This window comes from Pseudophryne corroboree, chromosome 11 (assembly GCF_028390025.1).
Source record: "Pseudophryne corroboree isolate aPseCor3 chromosome 11, aPseCor3.hap2, whole genome shotgun sequence".
NCBI classification, from domain to species: domain Eukaryota; kingdom Metazoa; phylum Chordata; class Amphibia; order Anura; family Myobatrachidae; genus Pseudophryne; species Pseudophryne corroboree.
The window spans coordinates 38,326,044-38,351,472 of NC_086454.1; the positions used below are offsets into that span (position 1 = coordinate 38,326,044).

General features: G+C 45.7%; 1 protein-coding gene across 3 annotated transcripts in view; it reads left to right on the forward strand.

The window, feature by feature from the left end:
• Positions 1-24,660, forward strand: part of TUB (TUB bipartite transcription factor) — a 274,530-nt gene extending 249,870 nt beyond the window's left edge. For all 3 annotated transcript variants that reach the window (XM_063946485.1, XM_063946487.1, XM_063946486.1), the window contains 7 exons: positions 761-882; positions 1,882-2,073; positions 3,039-3,151; positions 4,950-5,064; positions 6,614-6,712; positions 19,021-19,192; positions 23,605-24,660. In XM_063946485.1, the coding sequence (XP_063802555.1) occupies positions 761-882; positions 1,882-2,073; positions 3,039-3,151; positions 4,950-5,064; positions 6,614-6,712; positions 19,021-19,192; positions 23,605-23,738 (947 nt within the window). In that variant the 3' untranslated portion in view covers positions 23,739-24,660. The remainder of the gene's footprint in view (positions 1-760; positions 883-1,881; positions 2,074-3,038; positions 3,152-4,949; positions 5,065-6,613; positions 6,713-19,020; positions 19,193-23,604) is intronic.
• Positions 24,661-25,429: the final 769 nt, after the last annotated feature.

Genomic DNA, 25,429 nt, shown 5'->3' on the forward strand with positions numbered 1-25,429 from the left:
GGGGTTGTACCGGGGCCCCCTCTTCTGTGAGGTTCTTCTAACCCCAATCTCTTAGTTTCATTTTCCTTTTAAACCAAGGCATATGTGCCGCATAACGAGCTCTCTCCTCGCTGGTTTATAGATTCTTGCTTCACCTCGTTATGACTCATTGACTGTCTCACGACCAGAGCAATATAATGAATTACTAATCAAGGTGTTGCAGATGTAATAATTAGATCTATTGGCGACCAACGGAATAGTCTTCTTTTCTGACGTTCCCATTAATACATAGCAGAGAAGCCAGTGATGGTGTTCTCAGTGGCCTTTCACAGGCAGATCAGGCGTGCCGAAAAATAGGGACAGTTAATTATATTTAGAATTATTTCCCTTAAATTAACCTGTCCGCCATTTAAAATACTGTAGTCCTCCGGAAAGAGAGCCGTTTTGGGCTGTTTGTGTACTTTGCAAATGATACAGTGCTAGCCCCTCTTAGTAATCTGGTACCCCCATGTTTGTGGTGCAGAGTGTGCTCTATTTGTGCTACACACACACAGAGACAATCAGCTTCAAACTACCATGTTACAGACTCTCTTTGAAAAAAATGACAGTTAGGAGCTGGTTGGCTGGTAGTTTATCACAATCCACTTTTTCACTTTTCAAGGCTTAGTACATCACTTATCTGAGTGCAGGCAGCTTGAGTGGTGCCAGTCAGGTGTGGTTCCCGGATCAGGATAGACGGCCTGGCCCTCATGGCAGCCCGGTTTCCCACTCTCTCTTGCAGGGATATCGAGCAGCATGAACTTTGATGAGGAAGAAGATGAGGAAGATGAAGACAGCTCCAGCTCCTCTCAGCTGAACAGCAACACCCGGCCGGGCTCTGCCACCAGCAAGAAGTCCAATAAGGTCAGTAGCATCCCAACCAAGTTAGTGAGTGGTGGTGCTCAGCATTGTGAGTCACTGGCCCTTTCTCGTACATAAGAGCAGTCACTAGGGGTCTGGAAAGTGTTCCCAGGGAGCTGCAATTAGACAGAGTTCTTAGCATCCAATCAATGCAGCGTAGCAGAGATCCACTGTATGGCGGTAATCCTGCAGCCGTAAGATCCCTAACTTTTGTAGGGTTCATTCCCAGCATGCAATGTGTGCATCATGGGTGGCAAGATAGCTTCCCAACAACGCCAAGCACCTCCATTGTTTTCCAGTGACCCTCCTATTTGTCTTGCATCAATGTGAGTCATGGGAATTGTAGTTCTAAAACAACTCCTGAGTTCTAGGGTTCTATGTACTTAGCCTTGGAGAGAGATATAGTGGGCGGAGATAAAGTACCAGCCAATCAGCTCCTACTTGCCATGTTACAGGCTGGGATTGAAAAATTCCACTAAGGGGCTGGTACTTTATCTCTCTCCATTTTTTCTCTTTCCAAGTCTTAGTACAAAGGTCCCATAGTGTGGTGATGTCTTCTACATCGTTGAACAGAGCGAACGTTACGTACAGTACATATTGGTTCCATCTGCCATCAAATTTTATGTTTCTATATGGGGCATAATAACAAATACACAACAATGAGAGGACCCTGATCCTAAGAGCTTGTGATGTAAAGAGTCTGAAACAAAAGTTGTGGGAAGGGTGGTTGTTGTTGGGGAAGATGGGTGTAAGCTTGGCTGAAGCTCACCAGATGCCACCAACAATGTTATACAGTACTATGCATTTATAATCCTCATCTTCATGCCATAAACCACCTAATACTACATATAAAGGCCAAGCAGGAATAATTACTCTAACGATCATTCTGGAAGCCACCAAGCTATTCAGAGGACCATACCATTTATGAGCTTGGCCTTCTATGGTATATGATTCTGTGATTGGTCGCTGGCATTTATTTATGGGATTACCATGTTCCTGCAGGAGACCGCCTCAGCCCCCAGCCCGCCAACTAACGAACCATCTGTTGACGTTGAGGACTTGGAGGAATTTTCCATGAGACCAGCTCCGCAGGGAGTCACCATTAAGTGCAGAATCACAAGAGACAAGAAGGGAATGGACAGGGGCATGTACCCGACATATTACCTCCATCTGGAGCGGGAGGACGGTAAAAAGGTCAAAATGAAATTCAACAGCATATAAAGTTACTGATATGTGTCAGGAAATCTGTTATTACTGGGAATTATGACTAACACAGAATCCAATGCACTGATGGTCAGGAGCACATTACACATCTCTACTCCTCTTACTGTAAAGAATCCTTTCCTGCATTGCTGGCTGAACCTTCCTTCTAAGATTCTCAGTTGTGATCTGTCATGCAGGGGATATTCCCAGTGACATCATTGATTGTTTTGTATTAAATGTTTTGGAATGTGACGATTATCATACACCTGCCATTGGGATCGGTATGAAATACCTCCAATCAAAATCCCGACGGTCGAAATCCCAACAGCAATTCCGACAGCAATTGACCGACGGTCAAAATCCAGACATGGACAAAATACCGACATTTAAAATACCGACAAGGTCAAAATACCAACATGTAAAATGCCAACATGTCAAAATACTGACATGCGGTTTTCATTGAGTTTTTTTTGTTTGTATGTCGACATAGGTCGACAAGGACACCATATAAGTGTACCGCATCCCCTCGTATGGCTCGCTGCGCTCGGCATGCTTCGGGCACGGTGCCTCGCTGCGCTTGGCACACTATTATATTCCCCCTCCCACTATTATATTCCTCCTCCAGGTCCACTGGGATGGTAAAGTATTCAGTTTCAATGAAAAAATCATGAAAAAATCATGTCGGCATTTTGCCCTGTCTGCATTTTACATGTCGGTATTTTGACCTTGTCGGTATTTTAAATGTCGGTATTTTGTCCATGTCGGGATTTAGGATTTTGACCGTCGGTCAATTGCTGTCGGGATTTGGAGGTAAATTGACTGCATCCCCCTGCCATTAAGCCAAATAGTGATTAGTAGTGTTCCTAAAATGACGATTAATGACATTATACGTAATATGCAAAGTGATATTAAAATCATTGCATTGTGATTGAATGTGGAATATTGGACATTTTCAGGTATTCCTGTTGGCCGGCAGGAAACGTAAGAAGAGTAAAACGTCCAATTACCTCATTTCGATAGATCCAACTGACCTCTCTCGAGGAGGAGAAAGTTTCATCGGCAAACTTCGGTAAGATTAAATTCGATAAACCAAACCGATGCAAAACCTGCTCACACATAAATATCTATGTAAATCACTGCGTATTCTCCAGTGGGGCCGAGACCACGCAACTCAGAGTAAAACAGTATTGAAACACAGGAAAATAAGCATTTTGGTTTGACCTAAAAGATATTGGAATCTGCAGGGACCAGTCTAGTGATCTCTTGAGGTTTGGATTCCATGGATAAGGGGCAGAAATTGGTGTACACCAGAATAAATAGCATTGTCTTAACTCAAGGCTTCTTGTTGTAGATCGGGCTTAGGGTGCTCGGGAGCAGCTGTGGAACTATAGGTCCCAGCATTCCATCTGGAGAGCTGCAGGATGCCTACCTGTAATGTAGACTGCTCAGGTAGAACTGGCGTTTACAAGAAAGACAAATGGCAGATGTGCCAAATGCAACATGAAAATAGAAGATTGGTTGACTCATTTGTTTTTGTTATGTATTATATAATCTTACAGAGTTCAGATAGGTATAATGCAGGTAATGTGGATCTATAGCTTTAGTATTTTTCGGTTGAAATCAGATATAAGTGGATATCGTTTCACGTATCATTAAGTAAATGTTTTCTTATTAAGATCAATGGTGCTCATTCCGAGGTAGATGCAAATCTCGCCGTGACTGTGTCTTTATGTGCAGCGGTACTGAGAAGTTACACTAATGCTACAGCTGTATTTTGGCCCTCATTCCGAGTTGATCGCTCGCTAGCTACTTTTAGCAGCCGTGCAAACGTATAGTCGCTGCCCATGGGGGAGTGTATTTTCGCTTTGCAAGTGTGCGAACGCCTGTGCAGCCGAGCTGTGCAAAAACATTTTGTGCAGTTTCTGAGTAGCTCTGGACTTACTCAGCCCTTGCGATCACTTCAGTCTTTTTGGTCCCGGAATTGACGTCAGACACCCGCCCTGCAAACGCCTGGACACGCCAGCGTTTTTCCAAACACTCCCAGAAAATGGTCAGTTGACACCCACAAACGCCTTCTTCCTGTCAATCTCCTTGCGATCGCCCATGCGAATGGATTCTTCGTTAAATCCATAGCTCAGCAATGATCGGCTGTGTACCCTGTGTAGCATATTGGAGCTGATTGGTTGATGTGTTATCACCTTGCACTTATCACTGGTTTATCACTTCCTTATGCCTTCTCCAGGTTAATACATCTGCCCCAGTGTTTCCCGCGGTGTGTGAGCCGGTGGCGTTGAAGGGGAGCCACGGCCACTTCCACTGCACATGTTGGTCTCGGGTCAGGCCAACTAGAGTTTGTTATATAGATTGATAGACACCAACACCATTGGGGACTCCTGCCATTGTAGTGCCATATTAGCGCTGTTACTAAACAAACAGTATAGCAAAATCTTATACCTAGGGTTCTAGCTTATCACACAGTAGCGCAGGTGTTCCTCTGAATGTCCCTGAGTCTCCACTAGTCAGATGTCTGTTGCATTGTGATCCCATTGGGTCATTTTGTTAAATAACTGTTCCTAACCGGACTCAATTTCTGCCCCATTTGCGGTAACCCGTTCTGGTGTATTCACCCTCTCTTGTGGGAACCATCCATTCCTGTGGTTCAGGGAAAGACGTCATTACTCGGATGATGGTTCTTCTTCCTGTCCGATACCTGTTACACTGGTCACTTGGCCCTAAACTGCAGCTGCTCATGATTGGCTGGCCTCAATTGCATAGACAGCAATGGCAATTCACTCAGTGTCATTGGCGCTCAACCAAGCACTTTGCCCCATCTCATTGCATTTTTTTCCCCCCTTAATTTCTTACAGGTCAAACCTGATGGGCACAAAGTTTACAGTCTACGACAACGGGGTAAATCCAGTGAAAACGTCCTCGAGTTTAGAGGCCAGCAATCTGCGGCAGGAACTCGCAGCCATCTGCTATGTAAGTGCGTCATAAAGATTAATAGCCGTGTATAACGGCTTCATGTTCTTTCTGGTGTTTGGCTGCGATCCGGGGTCAGTTCATATAACAGAGTGATACAGATCACGCCGACAGCAAATTCTGTATCTCTCCAGGGTCAATTCAGTGATTGGTACCGAAACTTGAATTACTTGTATTCTGGAGCAGTTGTTGTGGGTGGATTGCAGCAAAGTGCTTGATGTGTTTTACGTTTAAGGCCAGATTTATCAAGCCTTGGAGAGTGATACATTGCACGGTGATAAATACCAGCCAATCAGTTCCTCACTGCCATGTCACAGGCTGTGTTTGAAAAATGACAGTTAGGAGCTGATTGGTTGGCACTTTATCACTGTACAATTTATCACTCTTCAAGGTTTGATAAATCTGGGCCTAGGTCTGTTGTTAAGGGTGATGTTATGTAACTGGTTCTAGAGTTATAACAGGTTGATGTACAAAGGTTTAAAATCACTATTTAAAAGATTATATTATAAACAGTAGACACCTGGGGTAGATTTACTTAAGCGCGGTGTGTCAGCGGATTTCACTGATAGTTTTAAACCGGCAACATTTTATTTCTCTTGCCGTTTTAAACTATCAACCCACTGGATAGGAAACCAAATAAAACTATGACACAGAACTATGGGGGTCATTCCGAGTTGTTCGCACGTAGCAACTTTTTGCTGCTCGTGCGATCAACCCGACGCCGCCTATCTGGGAGTGTATTTTACCATAGCAGGGCTGCGAATGCTTGTGCAGGTGCTATGCTAAAAAAGTTTCACGTAAAACAAGACCAGCCCTAGACTTACTTAACATTTGCGACGGATTCAGCGATGCAGGTCCCGGATTTGACGTCAGACATCCGCCATCAAAACGCCTGGACACGCCTGCGTTCGCTGGACCACTCCTGGAAAACGGTCAGTTGATGCCCCCCGACACGCCTTCCTCCTGTCAATCTTCTTGCAGTCGCCGCTGCGACCACTTTCCTCGATCCCGGCGTCGTTGCAATGCGCACGCCGCACATGTGCAGTTCCGACCCGATCGCACCACTGCGAAGAAGTGCATCCTGCGATCGGGTCGGAATGACCCCCTATGACACTAAACATGTTGGTTAATTTTGCACAGTAAAGTAATCAGAATCCCATTATCATAGTAATTATATATACTCAGCAAAATATTTCACTAGAGTCAGAACGGGTGTGGTATGGAGGGTCGACAGTGTCTAGGTCGACCATTATTGGTCGACAGTAACTAGGTCGACAGGGTTTCTACGTCGACATCTTCTAGGTCGACCTAAAGTGTGGTCGACCTAGAGACCGGATACCGTCAAAACACAGGTTATAGCGGCCTCTAGTGGTCAGTGTAGGAATGTTTCTGGTGATATCTTGGAAATGAAAACAAAAATTGTGGTAGCTCATTAAGAAACAGGCTAACAACAATGTTGTAAAATTAAACAGTTTTATTTAATTGTTTCAGTCTGTAACACATGGAAATAAATCCATACCCTTCTTATTTATTTATCTTGTTGCATTAGGAAACCAATGTATTAGGCTTTAAGGGACCACGGAAAATGAGTGTAATTATTCCTGGGATGAATATGGATCATGAAAGAGTTTCTATAAGACCACGTAATGTAAGTACGGTCACTGTATAGAGGGTGTAATGCAGGCTTACTTCTAGCCGCGTCATGGTTCTTCACTAATATTAGATTAATAAAGATTATGCAAAATATTATTCAATATTAAATACAATATGTTTCATTTTATTTACTTATATCAAATGTATTGTGACTGTGACTGGAACATTCCATGGACCAAAACTCTTGTTACACTATCACCACACCTTTACCATACCTCCCAACATGACCCTCTCCAGGAGGGACACGATGCTCTGCTCCTGGACTTCTCTCTTACTGTATGATTGCCATCACCTGTGCTGAAACACCTTTCTTATCAATTAACCTGTTCAACACAAGTGACAGCAATCTTAAATGAAGAGAAAAGTCCAGAGGCGTTCTGTTCCTCCTGGAGAGGGTCATGTTGGGAGGTATGCCTTTACTACAGTCTTCCTACATCCTATCTGGGGGACATTGGTGGTCAAATGGGAAGGCTGAGGAGTAGGCAGTAAATAATTAAATCTGTTGAGGCCTAAACTCCCTCCACCCCCTCTTAACCCTCACACCTCCAATGGCAATTCAGTTTTTACTGTAGTACCTATGGAGTAGGCATGCAGATGGCACATGAGGATTTATTTTCATTTTATTTCTAGTTACCTGTTTTTGTTAGTCTACACAGGCATCTCAGCCACCTTGTTGGGGCTCAGTGTGCCGGCGGAGTGGGGTTCACAGCACTGGTAGAAGGCTGTCCTGGGAGAAACCTTGCTGACAAAAAGTGCAAAGTTCTGCTGGGTTTCAAGTTTACTTATCCTTTCACGGTAGCAAATATGGCTCTCAGAGCAACCATTATTCCTACTACCAGTTCCACTAATTCCACTGACCGTAAGAGTGAGGCTGTTCTTAAATCATTATTTTCTCTTGCAAGGACTATCCTAGGGTTGGTTTCAGGCCTGGCTTTGGCCTGGGCACACAAGATCTTGTAGACCTGGATAGACCAGCTTTCAGAGGGCATGACTGTGGTTTGGATGCACCAGAGCTCCTTCTTCTTGCTAGATAATACATAGCAGGCCTCTATTTACATAGGTTACATATCCCTGGATGCAGCCTCTTTGCTTTCAGGTATGTCAACTTTGGCAGTCTCTACCGGATGATCCTTATGGTGAGGTCATGGTAGGCAGATCTGGAGTCTAAGAAAACTCAGGAAGTGAATCCCTTTGTGGCTGAGTTGCTGTTTGGTCTAGAAGTGGACAGTATAATTTTGCAAGCTACAGGAAATAGAAGCCCTTATCTTCCAGTATTGCTCTCCAAGGCTAAATCTCCTAGGTTTTGTTCTCTTATGCTTCCTGGGGTGGGTTCAGGTTCCATCTTTCAGGGACAGTCTGTGGTCTACAGAAGGCATTATATCAGGGCCCACATGTCTATGGTGACCAAACGCTCTAGTCCTAAGCCAAGGGACAAGCCCACAGCATAAGGATCTACAGGTCTGTTCCGGGACTCCGGTGTTGGAGGCCTGTCTTCTCACATATGTGTGGGTCAAGGGTATTATATTGTGAGGGTACATCCTAGACCTAGCCTGTCCTTGACCACACCAATGTTTTGCTACCTTCCTTCCAGGAGACCCTGTCAGAAGAGGTTTTCACTGCTGGCATCCAGAGTTAATGTTCTAGTTTCACAGAAAAATAAGATTTTGGGGGTTTACTCCAAATTTTTTCTGGTTAAAAAAATCATCTTTTCAGCTAATCCTCAAGGGGTTGAACCTTCATCTTCAGGTGGGACAAATCAAAGTGGAGTCATTGTACTCTGTCATCACTTTGATGAAGGACAGGGAATTCATAGCATAATGGGACGTCATTGCCTATTTACACGTTCCTATACGATTGGGGATCACAAACGTTTCCAGTTTGCCTAAGGTTCTCTACATCTTCAATTTCCAAAGTCTAGGCTGGTGCTGTACCAGTGGATGGTCTTTTTGTGAATGCCCTTCAACACGGATTGTCAACAGGTATTTTTCCCAGAAGACCAGATTGCGTCCCTACAGTCCATGGAAAATTTACTTGTTGCACTTGCATTGGGTGTCCATCCTGAGGTGCATGCAGCTACTGAGGAAGATGATGGCTTCCTTCTAAGCCATTCCATTGGCGTGGTAGTATTCCAGAGGTCTCCATCACCAGATCTGTTCTGTCGGTCAGACTGGATCCAAAATTCAACAAGCAGTTCTTCAAGCTGTCCCTTATTACATGGCACACCCCCTTTAGTGGCTTCATAATCCTTACCTGTCCAGAGAGTGCTAGTAATCAGTTTTGAGAGCAGTCTTTTTGGACCATCCTCTCCAGACCCATTTGGACAATGCCATGGCTGTGGCATATAGCAATCAGCAGAATCAGACCATGGTGGAGACCTCTGCTATCATGAAGTTTGCTAAGAAGTTTGTCCCAGTTATCTCGTCCATTTTCATCCCATGGGTGGACAATTGGGAGGCTGACTTTTTAAGGTGGCACATGGTTCACCTGGCATAATGAGCACCCCATCAAATGATGTTCTAGATCCAGATTTCAAAATCCAGAGCATTCAGAAAGGCGGCAGGTCTAAACCATGATTAAGGCGCATAAGCCCTCTACTTTGGCTATCTATCTTAGGGTCTGCAATGCATACATTGGTTGCTGTGAACGGCGGGGCATTTCTTTCTCTCAGTTTCACTTGCCTCTCTCCTATCCTTCCTGATTGTTGGTCTTCATCTTTCATTTATAAAGGGACAAGTTTCAGCATTATCTATTCCGTTTCAGATGCATTTAACTTTAGCTGCCAGCGGTTCAGACTTTCATGTAGTTCATGGTTCAAATTCAGCCTCCAAATGTTCTGCCTTGGAATCTGAATTTGGTCCTGGAGGCTTTGCCGGGGTCCTCGTTTGAGTGTCCTTAAAGTCCTGTAGTCTTGTGGTGGCTTACATGGAGAGTTTCTTTGTTGCTGAATACAGCTTCAGCTAGGAGGGTCTCTGAGTTGGCTGCTTTTCCTTGTAGGTTCTGCTGTTAATTCTTCACACAACAAACTGGTTTTGCATTCAAATCCGTCCTTTCTGCAGCGGGGTACACGGTGTTCCACAGGGAATACATCGTGGTGTAGAGATGGATCTTGGGCCTCCTCTATAACCCCGCCTCCAGGCACTGTGAGCTCAGTTTTAGAGTTAGTGCCTGCATGAAGCAGGTCACTTAACAGGGGGGCTGCGCTAGGCAGCCCTGAAAAAGCTTTTTAGAAGACTTCAAGGTCTACAGCACTTCATATGTCAGTGTGACATACTATGCTGTGGCTACATCACTTCCCCAGCGGCAGCGGCGCAAACTCCCGCTGGTTCTGTTCCCAGGTACTTGCAGCGGAGGCGCTCCGGTTCCTAGGCACACCACCGCAGACGCTCTCCTGGATTGCGTGGCTGCTACTATGGGAGGAGGTAAGAGGGTCCCCCAGACGGGACCTATCATTAAATCGCGTTCTGGTTGCAGTTTAAGGAGACGAACAGCAACGCTTGCGTGGATACTGTGACAGAGCAGGAACCACACTATATCATCCACGGCATGGGAGCACAGGTTGGATAGTAAAATATCCACTTTAATAAGGCTCCATGGTACCCGGTGGTGAGGACCAGCATACGGGAAAAGGCGCTTGACCTGTAGCCCCTTCCCCAGCTCCGGGCGCCATCTGCTGCTGGTGTTCCCGCCCTGGAGCTGCCTCACACTGTCCCTCACTCCCTGACTGAGACACTGGGCGCCATCTTCTCATAGGCCTCTGTAAATCCGCCTGATTCATCAGCGCTGTGAATTTTACACACTTAAGTATTCTACATGTCATTTTAAGACAGTGTTAGTTAAGAACAAGTGTACCTCTACCAGAATATATTGTACGAGTATTCTGATATATACATCTGGTCTCGGACCGTGCATTGTTATATATATATATATATATATATATATTTACTATTTTTTTTTATTTTTTTATTGAAGCATCAATATTCCAATTCCAAATCATTGTGACAAACCATAATAAAGTTTTCGGGATTACAGGAAATCAACATGCAGTAACATGAAATATGAAGCCTCTTCATACTTTTAAATGATTAATGTCACAATAATGGGGTACTATATATGTGTATACATATGCAGTGCCCCGCCATCCCCCCGCCACCCCCTCGATCAGAATAGACCTCATTCAAAACACTTTGTCCGGCTTAGTACAGTGTAGTTTTACTGTCTGACTAAAATAATGATCTGCATTGTCACTGTGGCTGTGTGTGCCTGTATCTGCCCTGTGGATTTCACTTTCAGTGTATCCCAGCTGTATCTATCACTGTATTCCGTACCCTAGAACTAGGTATGTCAGGGTCTCATATATAGTGCTGCACAGTATTTACCGTTAAGTGTATTCTACTGTGTACTCAGTCACATCATACTGGATTTATTCGCTGGTGTTGTGTAGTACCGGATTTAGACGCTGGTGTTGTGTAAGGTGTACGTAGTCACATCATACCGGATTTATTCGCTGGTGTTGTGTACTGTGTACGCAGTCACATAGTACCGGATTTAGACGCTGATGTTGTGTACTGTGTACGATTTCACATACTAGGGGATTTATTCGCAGGTATTGTACTCTGGCTGTATCATACTCATACGCTCTGCGGTTACATTCATTAAAATGCCTAACACAAAGGGCGGGAAATCCATGGACGCTCCTGTATCATGCAGCACAGGCGCCAGGGATTTGCCTGAGGGGGAAGCTTTGTATGATGGTCTGTGTAATATGTGCCATACATCTCCCAGTCAGTCCGCAGGTCCTGTAACCAATCAGGAGCCACCTTGGGCGGTGTTCTCTACTATGCTTAATACGCTTGTGACATGCCTTACGCCCCCTATGGGTTCTCCTGTGCCATTGCAGCCACATATTGTCCCTGTGGTAAATCCGCCCTGGGCGGATACTCTGTCTACCTAGATACAACAATTGAATCAATCGTTGGTTAGACATAAATTTACCCCACGTCCCTCTGGGGTCAAGGGGTCATCTAAGCGGAACGCTTCCTCACAATCCACTAGTATCTAAGATGATACTTCGGATGGGGAATATACTGATCAGTCAGACACTTATACAGTTGCTTCTGACGAGGAACCTACAATTCAGGTTGATGTCTCTGTCCTATTGGAGGCTCTTAAGCTGATTCTACAAATCGATGATAATGTAGATCCCACTACTGCATCTAAGAAACCTGATAAGTTTAAACGTCAGAAGGTAGCTAAAGTAGTCTTACAGCATTCTGACCATTTAGTAGACATACGTCATGAACCCTGGTCTTCTCCAGGAAAGAAATTCTCCCTGTTTAAAAAGATGCTAGCTCGTTTTCCACTTCCTGCTGAGTTGTGTGACAAGTGGAAAAATTCACCATGTCACCCAGCTTGTGGTGTCACCACTGTCACCTCACTGAAGTAACCAACAGATAAGCGTGTGGTGGGATGCCTGAAGTCTATTTACTCCCTTACAGGTGCTGTACATAGACCCACTATAGCAGCCTCCTGGGCCGCAAAAGGAATTGAAGCATGGGTTCAGGCAATAAAGAATGAGCTGCCTCAGGATATATCTGACACTGCCAGACAATATCTGTCTCATATTACCACCGCCTCCAACTATATTCAGGAGGCGTCCTCTGAGGCAGGTGTAATGGCGGACAAGGCGTCGACTATGTCCATCCTGGCTCGCCGAATTATGTGGTAGAGGTCATGGAAGGTGGACCTGGACTCCAAAAAGACCTTAGAGGTACTTCCTTTTAAGGGAGACATCCTATTTGGGGAAGATATGAATAAGACCATGACTGACTTAGCGGCTGCTAAGACTGCATTTCTCCTGAATACCAATCCTTCTGCACAGAAGGCAAAGAGTGCCACTTTTCATTCCTTTCGGCCACAAGGGAAAGTAAAAGGTTAGACATATCCGAGACAAGCTCGTGCTCCTAAAACCACTAAGTCCAAAACAAAACAATCCTGGGCCGCCCGTCACCCTGCTTACAAACAAGACAAGTCTGCTGCATGACAGGGCGGGCCTTCCCTTGGGGCATCCCAGGGTGGGAGGCCGACTTCTGCAGTTCACCCAGGTCTGGTTAAAGACCACTTCAAACGCATGGGTGCGAGAAGTCGTCTCTCGCGGGTATGCAGTCTCTTTCAAGAGACGTCCCCCTTGCCAGTTCTGCACAACGGTTATTCCTTCTGACCCGTTGAAGACGCAAGCTCTGCACCAGGTTGTGCGTTCCCTCCTGTATACGGGAGTGGTGGTGCCAGTACCCCTTTCCCAGAGAGGCGGAGGATACTACTCGACCCTGTTTCTAGTCCCGAAAACCAAAGGGTCTTTCCGGCCTATTCTTGACCTCAAATCACTGAACAAATTTGTGAGAGTGTCCAAGTTCCGTATGGAAACGCTGCGCTCGATTGTACTGGCCATGGAACCCGGAGATTATATGGTATCCCTGGATATACAAGATGCCTATCTGCATATACCTATTGCCATATTGCATTAGCAATATCTGCGGTTTGCTATTGGCAACCTTCATTATCAGTTCCAGGCTCTGCCGTCAGGACTGGCCATGGCCCCTTGGATCTTCACCAAGGTTATGGCCATGATGACGGTTCATCTGCGTCATCAGGGAATCAGGATCCTGCCGTATTTGGACGACTTGCTGATCCCGGTGAACTCCCAAGATGTCCTTCTCAGTCATCTGCAAATGACGGCACACTTCCTACAAGCCCACGGGTGGCTCGTCAACTGGAAGAAGTCCTCGCTGGTCCCTGCTCGGAGCATGGTGCACCTGGGGGCACAGCTGGACACACACAGCCAAAGACTGTTTCTGTCTTCCGAGAAAGTCCTGAAACTTCAGGACAGGATCGGATACTTCCTCTCCCACCCAAGAGTGTCTATACACTCGGCGATGCAAGTACTAGGCCTCATGGTGTTGGCTTAGACATCATAGAGTATTCTCAATTTCATTCCCGCCCTCTACAAAGGTTAATCTTTTCCAAGTGGGATGGCCTGCCTCATCGTATCAGGTCTCAAATGATCTCCTTGACTCCGGAGGTTCATCTGTCACTGAGCTGGACGGCTACAGGACCAGCAGTTGAGCAGGGTCCGACCCTTCTGGATCCCCAACTTGGTCCTACTGATTACGGACGCCAGTCTGAGGGGTTGGGGTGCGGTGCTGGTGCAACACTCTCTCCAGGGTCGGCGGACCAAGGAGGAATCTCTCCTCCCGATAAACATTCTGGAATTGCGGGCAGTGTTCAATGCTTTGACTCTTGCCCTGCCTCTGATACAGAACAGGCCTGTTCAAGTACAATAAGACAATGCTACCACAGTGGCATACATAAACCATCAAGGCGGCACTCGAAGCCGCATGGCAATGATGGAAGTGTCAAAAATCCTTTGTTGGACGGAACGCCATCTGCCAGCAATATCAGCAGTGTTCATTCCGGCAGTCCTCAACTGGGAAGCGGATTTCCTCAGTCGTCAGGACATACACGCCGGAGAGTGGAGTCTTCATCAGGACGTCTTTCAACTCCTAGTGGACAAGTGGGGTCTACCAGATGTAGACCTGATGGCGTCATGACACAATCACAAAGTTCCGGTCTTCGGATCAAGAACAAGGGATCCTCAAGCAGCGGTCGTGGATGCACTGGCAATTCCATTGAGCTTTTGGCTGCCCTACGTGTTCCCTCCAGTGTCACTTCTGCCCAGGGTACTATGGAAGTTCAAGCAATATGGCATTGGTTCTCAGGCTTGCAGAGTCTATTGATAGAGCGTCCACTTCTGCTTCCTCAACGTCCAGACCTCCTCATTCAGTGCCCTTGTGTCTACCCGGACCTGGCCGGATTGGCTTTGACGGCGTGGCTCTTGAAGCTTCACTCCTGAGGGCCAAAGGATTCTCCAAGGCGGTTATCCAAACTATGCTGAAGGCCCGCAAACCGGCTTTTTCACGGATTTATTATAGGGTCTGGAATTCTTACTTCACCTGGTGTGCTGCGAAGAATTACCATGCTTCCAAATTTAGTACTTCCAGACTTCTGGCTTTTTTGCAACAAGGCCTGGATTTAGGATTTAAGAACTCAAGGTTCACATATCTGCCTTGTTGGTGTGGTTTCAGAGAAAAATTGCATCTATACAGATGGGTCCTCCGTCATCTTGGCTCTATCTGCGCCTACACAGAGGTTTAGTCACGCCAAGGCGATAGCTTAGGTTGATGAGTTTAATCACGGACAGGCGCATTGAGGCGCGATTAGATACCAGCATGCAATACACATCTCCACCACTGGTTGGCTAATGCTCCACTAATCCAGCACTTTAGATCGAATAGCAGCGGATTGATCTACAAGCTCAGGCAAATGGTCAGTGATGACTGTAATGTTAATATACAGTGCTGTACTGCATACTGTATACACAGATGGTGACCAATGGTCAGATGGAGAGAGTTAAAAAAAAAATTGTTTATATAAAATCACATAGAGAACTGCAGTCACATTGATACTATAGATGTGTAAATGGTATAGTAGCAGTGAACCCTTCTCATTAAGTACAACACAGATTTTCACAACACAGATTCTCTAATGCTGTTGATCTACAGTACTGTGTTGCTTGAAGAGTTAGTTGCGTCAGAATACACTAATTTATATTTACTGGTACAGGTGCTCATTACAACTGTGTATGTTAGATAGCGAATGAGTCACTCCTGCAAATTTACCCCGATTTGTGTGAAACCTGTGTGCACCCTTCCATTGAATGTTTTACAATGGATTACACAGGAAAAAAAAAATAATAATAAAGTGAACGTCACGGGAACACACACACAAAAAAAAAAGATTGGCACTTTGGGAATCGAACCCGAGACTCTCAGCGTGACAGGCGGGAGCCTTCTTCACTAGCCCACGACACTGCATGTAAGATTCACAAGTTCATGTGTAAAGTACTGCAAAGAGCGATTTCTTCCCATTGGGGTTCGTTTATGCCGTTAGGGGACTCGGACGCTCATTTAGTGCACTGTACATACTGTATAGTCAATGAGCTATATTATTTCTTTCACACATTAGTTGCGTCTGCATACACAAGTGTTTTAACAAGTTCATTTGCGTCTGTATAAAGTATACAGTGATTTGGCATCCAGGAACTTAGGGAGGAGCTTTTATCTCTCCCCATTATACTTAATACTACGGGATTTGGACGCTCACATATCCCTAACATCAATAGGCCATACTGTATCTGTAACATGTTCGTTTGCATCTGTATATGCTGTATATGCTGTACTATTTGCATCTGTACTGTATATACTGTTATATACTGTATGACATACTGTAGCATAATGTAGCGTAATGAGACGCACCAGTAAAGTAGTTCTTACGCTGTAGTTCAGTATTGTATTTTAATGGAGAGCACACGCATGCGCATTGGTGATTTTAAAAAGCGACATCTGGTGGATGATCTTAGGTATTACACTCAAAGGTAACGCCAAACGCTCTGTGCGCCTCCCTTCGACTAGGCGCACCTTCTTGCGCCCAGGCATGCTGCGTATGCCTGATCGCGACTAACGCCTCAGTCAGCCAAGATAACGGAGGACCCATCTGTACCTGATGTTCATACATTCACTCAGGGTGTACTGCGGATTCAGCCTCCCTATGTCCCTCCTGTGGCTCCATGGGATTTGTCTGTTGTCTTGAATGCCCTGCAAGAGTCTCCATTTGAACTTCTTGAGTCAGTGGACCTTAAATGGTTCACAGCCAAGGTGCTGTTTCTGTTGGCTTCTGCCTCTGCTAGAAGGATGTCAGACTTAGGCGCATTGTCCTGTCGTCCACCCTTTTTGATATTTCATTGTGACGGAGCAGTTCTTAGAACACGCCCTGGTTATTTATCTAAGGTGGTGTCATCTTTTCACCTTAATCAAGAGATTGTGGTTCCAGCCTTAATCTCTTCCGAATTGTCCTCCAAAGAACGGTCTTTGGATGTGGTACGGGCTCTCCGTATTTATGTGGAGAGGGCTGCCTCTGTTAGGAGGTCAGATACCGTCTTCGAACTGTTTGGTTTCAACAAACGTGGCTGGCCTGAGAATAACCAAACCTTGGACAGATTGATTAGAATGGTGATTGCACAAGCTTATGCACAGGCTGGACTTCCAGCTCCTACTGCTATTAAAGCTCATTCTACTCGGTCTGTTGGACCCTATTGGGCGGCCCGTCGTGGCGTGCCTGCAGAACATATGTGCAAGACAGATACGTGGTCCTCAGCGAACACGTTTTTTAGGTTCTGTGCCTTTGATACTTCCGCCTCCCAGGATGATTCCTTTGGTCGCCGGGTTCTCATACCCCCTAAGGTGCGTCCCCTCCCTTGAGGAACTGCTATAGGATATCCGCTATGTATTCCCTGTGGAACACAGTGTACCCCGCTGCAGAAAAGGAGATTTATGGTAGACTTACCATGGTTAAATCTCTTTCTGCGAGGTACACTGGGTTCTACAGGGCTTCTTTGGGTTTGTATGGCATTAGCCGCTAGTCCCTTCTCCTGTCGTGAGAACGTGGTTCTATGTGACTAACATCTGTCTTCTCTTTCACCTGCTTCTGCATTGGACTGGTTAACAAAACTGAGCTCACAGTGCCTGGAGGCGGGGTTATAGACGAGGCCCCGCAATGCATCCTGGGACAGTCTAAAGCTTTAGCCTGTTGGTGCCTCTGGATCAATATCCATCTCAACACCCCGATGTGTTCTCTGTGGAACCCAGTGTACCTCGCAGAAAGAGATTTGACCATGGTAAGTCTACCATAAATCTCCTTTTCAACTAAAGGTGGTTTCCAGTTTCCACCTCAACCAGGAGGCTTTTCGACAGTCTAGAGCTTCTAATGCTGATTCTTCTCTTCATCTTCTGGATGTCGTGATTGCACTGAATATTTATTGGATCGAACAGCTTCTTTTCGCAGTTTGCTAGTTTATGTTTGATGCTCACAAGTGGTCCTCTGTGCACACTTTTACAAAATGTTACAATTTTAAAGAAGCAGGATTTGCACATGACATTGCTGGACCCTTCCCCCCTTTCCTCCTCCCTCTTCTTCCCCTGTCTTAAGGTACACACTGGAAAGATATATCTGCAGATCAATTGATCTGCAGATATATCTATGGACGGATCGGGCAGTGTGCTGTGCATACACACTGCCCGATCCGTCGGGGATTGACGTCATGAACTGGGCGGGCGTGTGTACACGCCCACCCAGTTCAGCTGTCAATCACCGCCGACCGCCACAGCATGTGTACGGGCGGTCGGCCAACCGCCGTACACACACAGCAACGTGCCAATATATCGGTAGATATATTGGCCGTCGGCTGTGCTGCGGGGCCGACGCGATACGTCTGTGAACGACGGAGTTCACAGACGTATCAGCCGTACACACTGGCCGACGGACCCGCGATATATCGGTCGTTCAAGAGAACGGCCGATATATCGGCCAGTGTGTACGGGCCTTTAGGCTTGCTTTGGGAAGTCCTATTATCTACCAAGGTACCCCAGATAGGCAATACTGGAAACAGGACTTTTAACTCACCATAAAAATCTATTCTCCTGAGTCCACCTGGGGGACACTGGGTTCCTCATTAGGCTATGTTATATAAATAACTGTACTGCTAGGGGGGATGTAAGAGGCGATTGTAGTTAGTGTGTGTGTGGGAGGGGGGGGGAGGGAGGTTCAGCCTCAGTAGAGTTAACTGTTGAGTGCTTAATACTCAGCCTCCCCACTTAACCCATCATCTACCAATGTCCCTCAGATGGACTTGGAGAAATTGATTTTTCGGTGAGTAAAAAATTCCTGTTTTTATTTATTTGCCCACAAGTTGCATGAAAACCATACTTATACCAGAAGATGTTAGTTGCTTCAGTTAGAAACATTTAGTGGAAGGTGCAGAATATCTTCCTATAGTGGTGAAATTTGGAGAAATTAAAAGTGTAAACCCACCATCTGCTGATCGTAGATAGAAACATAGAATTTGACGGCAGATAAGAACCACTTGGCCCATCTAGTCCGCCCTCCTTTTTTTTATCCTTTAGGTAATCTCAACCCTTTTTGAACCTTATTTCTTTGTAGATCTGGTCATAATTAAAGGAACGAGGGTCCTGCTCTAACACTCCACCTTATCTAGTTAAGGGGCATAAATATGATTTTTTTCTTTTTTTGATAATGAAGGTAGCTGGGCCCATTAGTCTTTATGACTTTTCTAAGCTGCACATTGCCTATGAGGATCTATCGAGACCAGTGATTCATTGTGAAATCTTGTTGCAGGAGCACGAAACGTTACTCTCTCGATGGCAGAACAAAAACACGGAGAGCGTCATAGAGCTGCACAATAAAACGCCCGTCTGGAACGACGACACCCAGTCCTACGTCTTAAACTTCCACGGCCGGGTCACACAGGCTTCTGTAAAGAATTTCCAGATCATTCACGACAATGACCGTAAGTGTTTGGGGAGAAGCAGAAACATTTCTGCGTCTAGTAAAACCCTTTTCTATTTTTGGAGAGTGAAATATTACAGAAACTGTCTGCACAGGGGGAACAAGATGTGACCTATCAGCCATTTATAGGTCATGTCACACAAAACTCTTATCGCATGCGTCTGAGTGCCCCCCGCGTCTTAACCTGTATTTGCCCACAGCGGATCTTGCTACGGGCACGCAGGATTTTTGCCCGGGATGCCGCCTTCCGGAGGGTGCCGCCGCCGTGGCAAGATCCGCTTTTGGTGATGCCCCCCGGTGCTGTGCGGTGCACGATGACGGCATTGCGCACCGCACGGCATTGTGGGACCGGCACATAGACGCTAGGGGTCATAATTGACCTCTAGTGTCTATGCTGTGCTATGGGAGAGACGTCATGACGTCTCTCCCATAGATCCGAGGAGCGGCGCCGGCGGCCGGAGACGGAGGACAGCAGCTGTCAGGAAGCAAGAGCGGGGATTGTGAGTATTTTTGTATTTATTTTATTTTTTGGGGTGATCAGCGCTATTGGGGGCACAGTCAGGAGCGGCCCTTGGTGCGGGCAAGCAGTGCCTGCGCCCGGGGCGCTGCAGCCTGGGGGCGCAGCCGCAGTCACCCCGCAGGCACCGCCGCCTACCCGCTCCCAGGCTGCAGCGGACGCCGTGGGCTGTGTGGGCGTCCGCTGCAGCCGGCTCCAGTGACAGACACTAGAGGTCAGTATTGACCTCTAGTGTCTGTGCGGCGCTGCTATGGGAGAGACGTCCATAGAGAGGAGCCGCGGGAGGCAAGAGACGGAGCAGCAGCGGCGGCGGCGGTCGGGAAGCAGTGGTAAGTATTGCTTGTTTTTTGTGTGTGTGTTTTTTCAGCGGCAGGGGGCACAGCAGCAGAGGGCACAACTCCAGGGGGCATGCAGCAGAGGGACATATACAGGGGGCACAGCAGCAGAGGGCACAAATACAGGGGGCACAGCAGCAGAGGGCACAACTACAGGGGACACAACTACTGGGGCAAATCTACTGGGGGCAAAGCAATAGCGGGTACAGCTACTGGCAAAGCAACAAGCGACGGGGCACAACTAATGGGGGCACAGCTACAGGGGGCATATCTACTCCCCCAGTAGATATGCCCCCTGTAGCTGTGCCCCCATTAGTTGTGCCCCGTCGCTTGTTGCTTTGCCAGTAGCTGTACCCGCTATTGCTTTGCCCCCAGTAGATTTGCACAACTACTTGGGGCAAATCTGGGGGCATAACTGTGGCCACGCTCCTATTTTATTTTTGGGCGCGCGCCTGCGGCGCGCACAAACTGTTTTACCGGGGGGGGTGCCAGTGGAAAGTTTCGCACTGGGCGCCACAAGGTGTAGAACCGGCCCTGGGCACTGTATTGGGGGCACAGTACTGGGGGCACTGTATTGGGGGCACAGTACAGGGGACACAGTACTGGGGTCACAACTGCTGAGGGCACAGCTACAGGGGGCATAACTGACCACGCCCCTTCTCCGAAGCCACGCCCCTATTTTTTCACCCAGGGCGCCACAAGGCCTAGATCCGGACCTGATTACAGTAAGTGTGTAACGAATGAGCCCCATCACACTAGCAGGCAGTTCCTTATATTGCACTAGCGTATTTTTAATCTGTCTATTGATGTCATTGATGTCCGGACATTTCCACATTCCCGCTATCTGGGGGAGAATCAGTTGAACGTGATTAGTGGCGGCTCCAGAGGTGAGGCTGCAGCTCAGTCCAAAATTTAAATCGGGGAGCCACACCCACTGCCACCCCAAACACTGCCAATAATCGCCAGCTGCGACTCACTGGCAGTTGGTGTGGTTCCTCTATTTGAATTTTGGACTGCGCCACGTTATAGTCACTACACTCCGTTCTACAGCAGCTCATCGCAGACGGCAACATCGCCACGTTTTTACTGGCACCCCATAGAGTTTTGCAGGATAACTAACAAGGTTGCAGGTACCATATATGGTGGATATTTGCACGGCGTGTCCTGCCAAACTGAATTGCCCCCTAACTGTCTCCACATTTGAACAGTCTCACTTTTAAAGAGGAAATAGAGCCAAATTCAGTTAGCCGCAAAATCGCTGTAATCTACCACGGTTGCCGTTTTCGCTGCTTTTTTGCCATAAAAACAGTTTTTTTGCGGGTATGCACGCTCCCGCGATTCATTTACTCAATTGCAAGTTTGCGAAAACGGGACTACCGCAAAATTTGTTGCAGAAACTGAAAAGTTAGAAATTGGGTAAATCTGCTTGTACTCCCAAAAAAAGCTAAACTAACATTGGATAACAGTATAAAAGTTAATTATCGGTTATAATAAAAGTATTTCTGGTACTTAAATTGGGTCAAATGGCTGTTATATGCATTTATTTATTTATTTTTTTATTAAAAAAATTATAGAAAGCTATTAAAATAAGTGCTAAAATTAAATCCGGGGTACATAAAAATGGGTATAATGCACCCCAATATACCTGTTCCATACCTTGTACCCCAATTTCCATCACTTTTCAAATGACATGTCATTATTGGCCAATTAAAAAGAATTAAAGACTTCAAAGTGATTAATTAGTCATTCAGGAGGTGTCCCAGGGGTTCTGAACCAAATCCCGACATTTTTAACTTAAAATAGGGATTTTTCCCAACTTTTCATCTGCTCAGAGGTGGTGAATTGAAATTCGCTTGAAAATTACTGTGAATCCATTTTCACCAGGGATGTGCGGTGAGGTAAATGTCTGGGGAGGCACCGGCTACTACCAGAGCCAGATTTACACACAATGGGCCCCATTTATCAAGCCTTGGAGAGTGATACATAGCACGGTGATAAAGTACCAACCAAACAGCTCCTAATTTCTATGTCACAGGCTGTGTTTGAAAAATGACAGTTAGGAGCTGATTGGCTGGTACGTTATCACCATGCAATTTATCACTCTCCAAGGCTTGATAAATCTGGGCCAATATATGAGTCAAAGGGTTCATGTGGGCATTATACACAGGTGCAGCAGTATATACATGTGGGCATTATACACAGGTGCAGCAGTATATACATGTGGGCATTATACACAGGTGCAGCAGTATATACATGTGGGCATTATACACAGGTGCAGCAGTATATACATGTGGGCATTATACACAGGTGCAGCAGTATATACATGTGGGCATTATACACTGGTGCAGCAGTATATACATGTGGGCATTATACACAGGTGCAGCAGTATATACATGTGGGCATTATACACAGGTGCAGCAGTATATACATGTGGGCATTATGCACAGGTGCAGCAGTATATACATGTGGGCATTATACACAGGTGCAGCAGTATATACATGTGGGCATTATACACAGGTGCTGCAGTATATACATGTGGGCATTATACACAGGTGCAGCAGTATATACATGTGGGCATTATACACAGGTACAGCACTATATACATGTGGGCATTATACACAGGTGCAGCAGTATTTACATGTGGGCATTATACACAGGTGCAGCGGTATATACATATGGGCATTATACACAGGTGCAGCGGTATCTACATGTGGGCATTATACACAGTTGCAGCAGTATATACATGTGGGCATTATACACAGGTGCGGCAGTATATACATGTGGGCATTATACACAGGTGCAACGGTATATGCATGAGGGCATTATACACAGGTGCAGCGGTATATACATGTGGGCATTATACACAGGTGCAGCGGTATATACATGTGGGCATTATACACAGGTGCAGCGGTATATACATGTGAGCATTATACACAGGTGCGGCGGTATATACATGTGGGCATTATACACGTGCTTCAGTATATACATGTGGGCATTATACACAGGTGCAGCAGTATATACTGTTGGAAATTTTCTGAGTTTTGATGAGATATGTGCAGGAAAGGAAGGCTCACCTGTCATAGACTTTTTACTCCAGAGTTTTGACTATAGAAATTATTAGTATAATACAAAGAAGATATTTATGATATATTCTTTGTATTTTTTATATACTTTGTATACTGTAGTCAAAACGCTGGCGAATAGGTTAGTATGGCAGGAGAGGCTCTGCCCCACCTGTCTCACCCCACCGCATGTCACTGGTTTTCACCTACAATTAAATGGGCGCTTTTCGCAATTCACGGTAAATCAAGTTTTTACCACGAAAACGGCTTTTCGTGGCTAATTGAATTCAGCCAATAGTCTATATGTGGAGTTTACAACAAATAAAACAATATTAAAACTGATATTTTGTACGTAAAAATTCAGACTCGATCGATCTTTTTTACCCTCTAATGTCTGTACAGTACGACGATGATAATGCTGCGGGATTTTGTTATTACACTTTAGCGCTGTCTTTATGTGGTTCTGGGTGTTTATCACGGTGTTGTGTCTGTGTTGCAGCGGATTACATCGTCATGCAGTTTGGCCGGGTGGCAGAAGACGTGTTTACAATGGACTACAATTACCCCATGTGTGCCCTGCAAGCCTTCGCCATAGCACTGTCCAGCTTTGATAGTAAACTGGCCTGCGAGTAAACAAGAGGACCCGTCCCAGTGTCTATGTGGCTCACCGGAGGCCGGCAACCCGTGTCTTACACTCCCGTTTCCTGCGGGCTGGACGGATATTGTTCATTCTATGTTTTTTTTTTTTTTTTTTGCCATAAGCGATGAGAACCTTGGCGTTTACACACAGCTAATGTTTTTATTTGGAGAAGTTTTTCGTTTTGTAAATAGACTTGTGATCGCTCACAAATGGGGAAACGTCCCCGAGTTACTTTCGTTATGAAATGTTTGCACCCGTTTCTACAATTGTGGAAACTGTCATTTTATTTTTGTATTTGTCATTACGAGGCTGACGGTGGGCGAGGTACTTGGTGATATGAAGCTTTAACCAAATCCCAAGGAAGAGGCTTCGCCATGGACTGGGCAGCGCTAAGCGGTGACTCCCGCTTGGTGGCCTGAAGTGTACAGTATGAGTCGCCTACGCAACTTTATACCAGGAGCCTAACAAACGTGTCCTAATCTTTCCTGTGCGATGTGTATTAGTAGCTGAATCTGTTGCTAACACGTGCTAGCGATGTGTTACTCTCTGGGCAGACGTTTGTTGTTGATCACAGAAAGCACAAGTACTGTAAGACGACGATAACCAGCGTGGACTGGAATCCCCCAATCCCTCCCCCGGCTCACGTCACGTCTCTGTCCAGGAGTTTTGTTCGGATTTGTTACAAACCTTCTTCTTCTTTTCAGTGCGTCCTACAGACCCGCTACAGTCATTGGCGATATTGTGGTTCTAAAAGTTCTGTATTCTGATTATAAACCACCTTGTTGACCCCCAAAATGGCAGGGAAGCCTTGACGGACTCCGTCACCTTCTCATTTCTAAAAACTTTTTTGGCATCAGTAAAAGAGGGTGATCAATATTTTGAAAGATGTGTTCTATATTAAATAAGATATCTGGCCTTCATTGTCCGTTGTACTTATTTTCATCATGAGGTCTCGGGCAAGCAAACATTTTTACTGAAGCTTCCATTTCAACAGCTGGAGACTAATTAGCGGTCTATTTACTAATTCCTGGCTAAAGAAGACGGAGATAAAGTACCAGCCCATCAGCTCCCAACTGTCATGTCACAGGCTGTGTTTGAAAATGACAGTTATGAGCTGATTGGCTGGTACTTTATCTCTGTAAACTTTATCTCCATCCAAGGCTTATTGAATAGACCACTAATAAACTAATGTAATTACACACTACTTAGGAACTCAGAATTTGGGACAGTATTACTGTTGGTTTTCCAAAATCCCTTCATCCCGCCATGCTTTTAGGGTTACTTAGTTAAGAAGCAAGCGATTGTATCGACAGAAATGCCAAACAAGCATTTGGCATAAAATTCATAGAAAGACTATACAGCTCTATTCTGTTGACTGCAACTGGTGTGAAACGTGCACGTTGGCTGTATCTGGCGGTACAAAGAGGTAACATTTTGGCGGTTGTTTTTAAGTCACCATTTATAGTAATGACACCAGAACAACTTTCTTTCTGCAGATATTCTATCCCTACTGTATATGAGCATGCATTTCTACACACATCAAGGAACATTTACTAACATTGTATTTAAGGGCCAAATTGCACTGACCCAGTCTTCAATTATCTGTCTTAATGTCTGATTGGTTGCTGTAGGTTAGTGTTCAGTGTTAGTACAGGATCACTATTCTATGGGGGTAATTCAGACC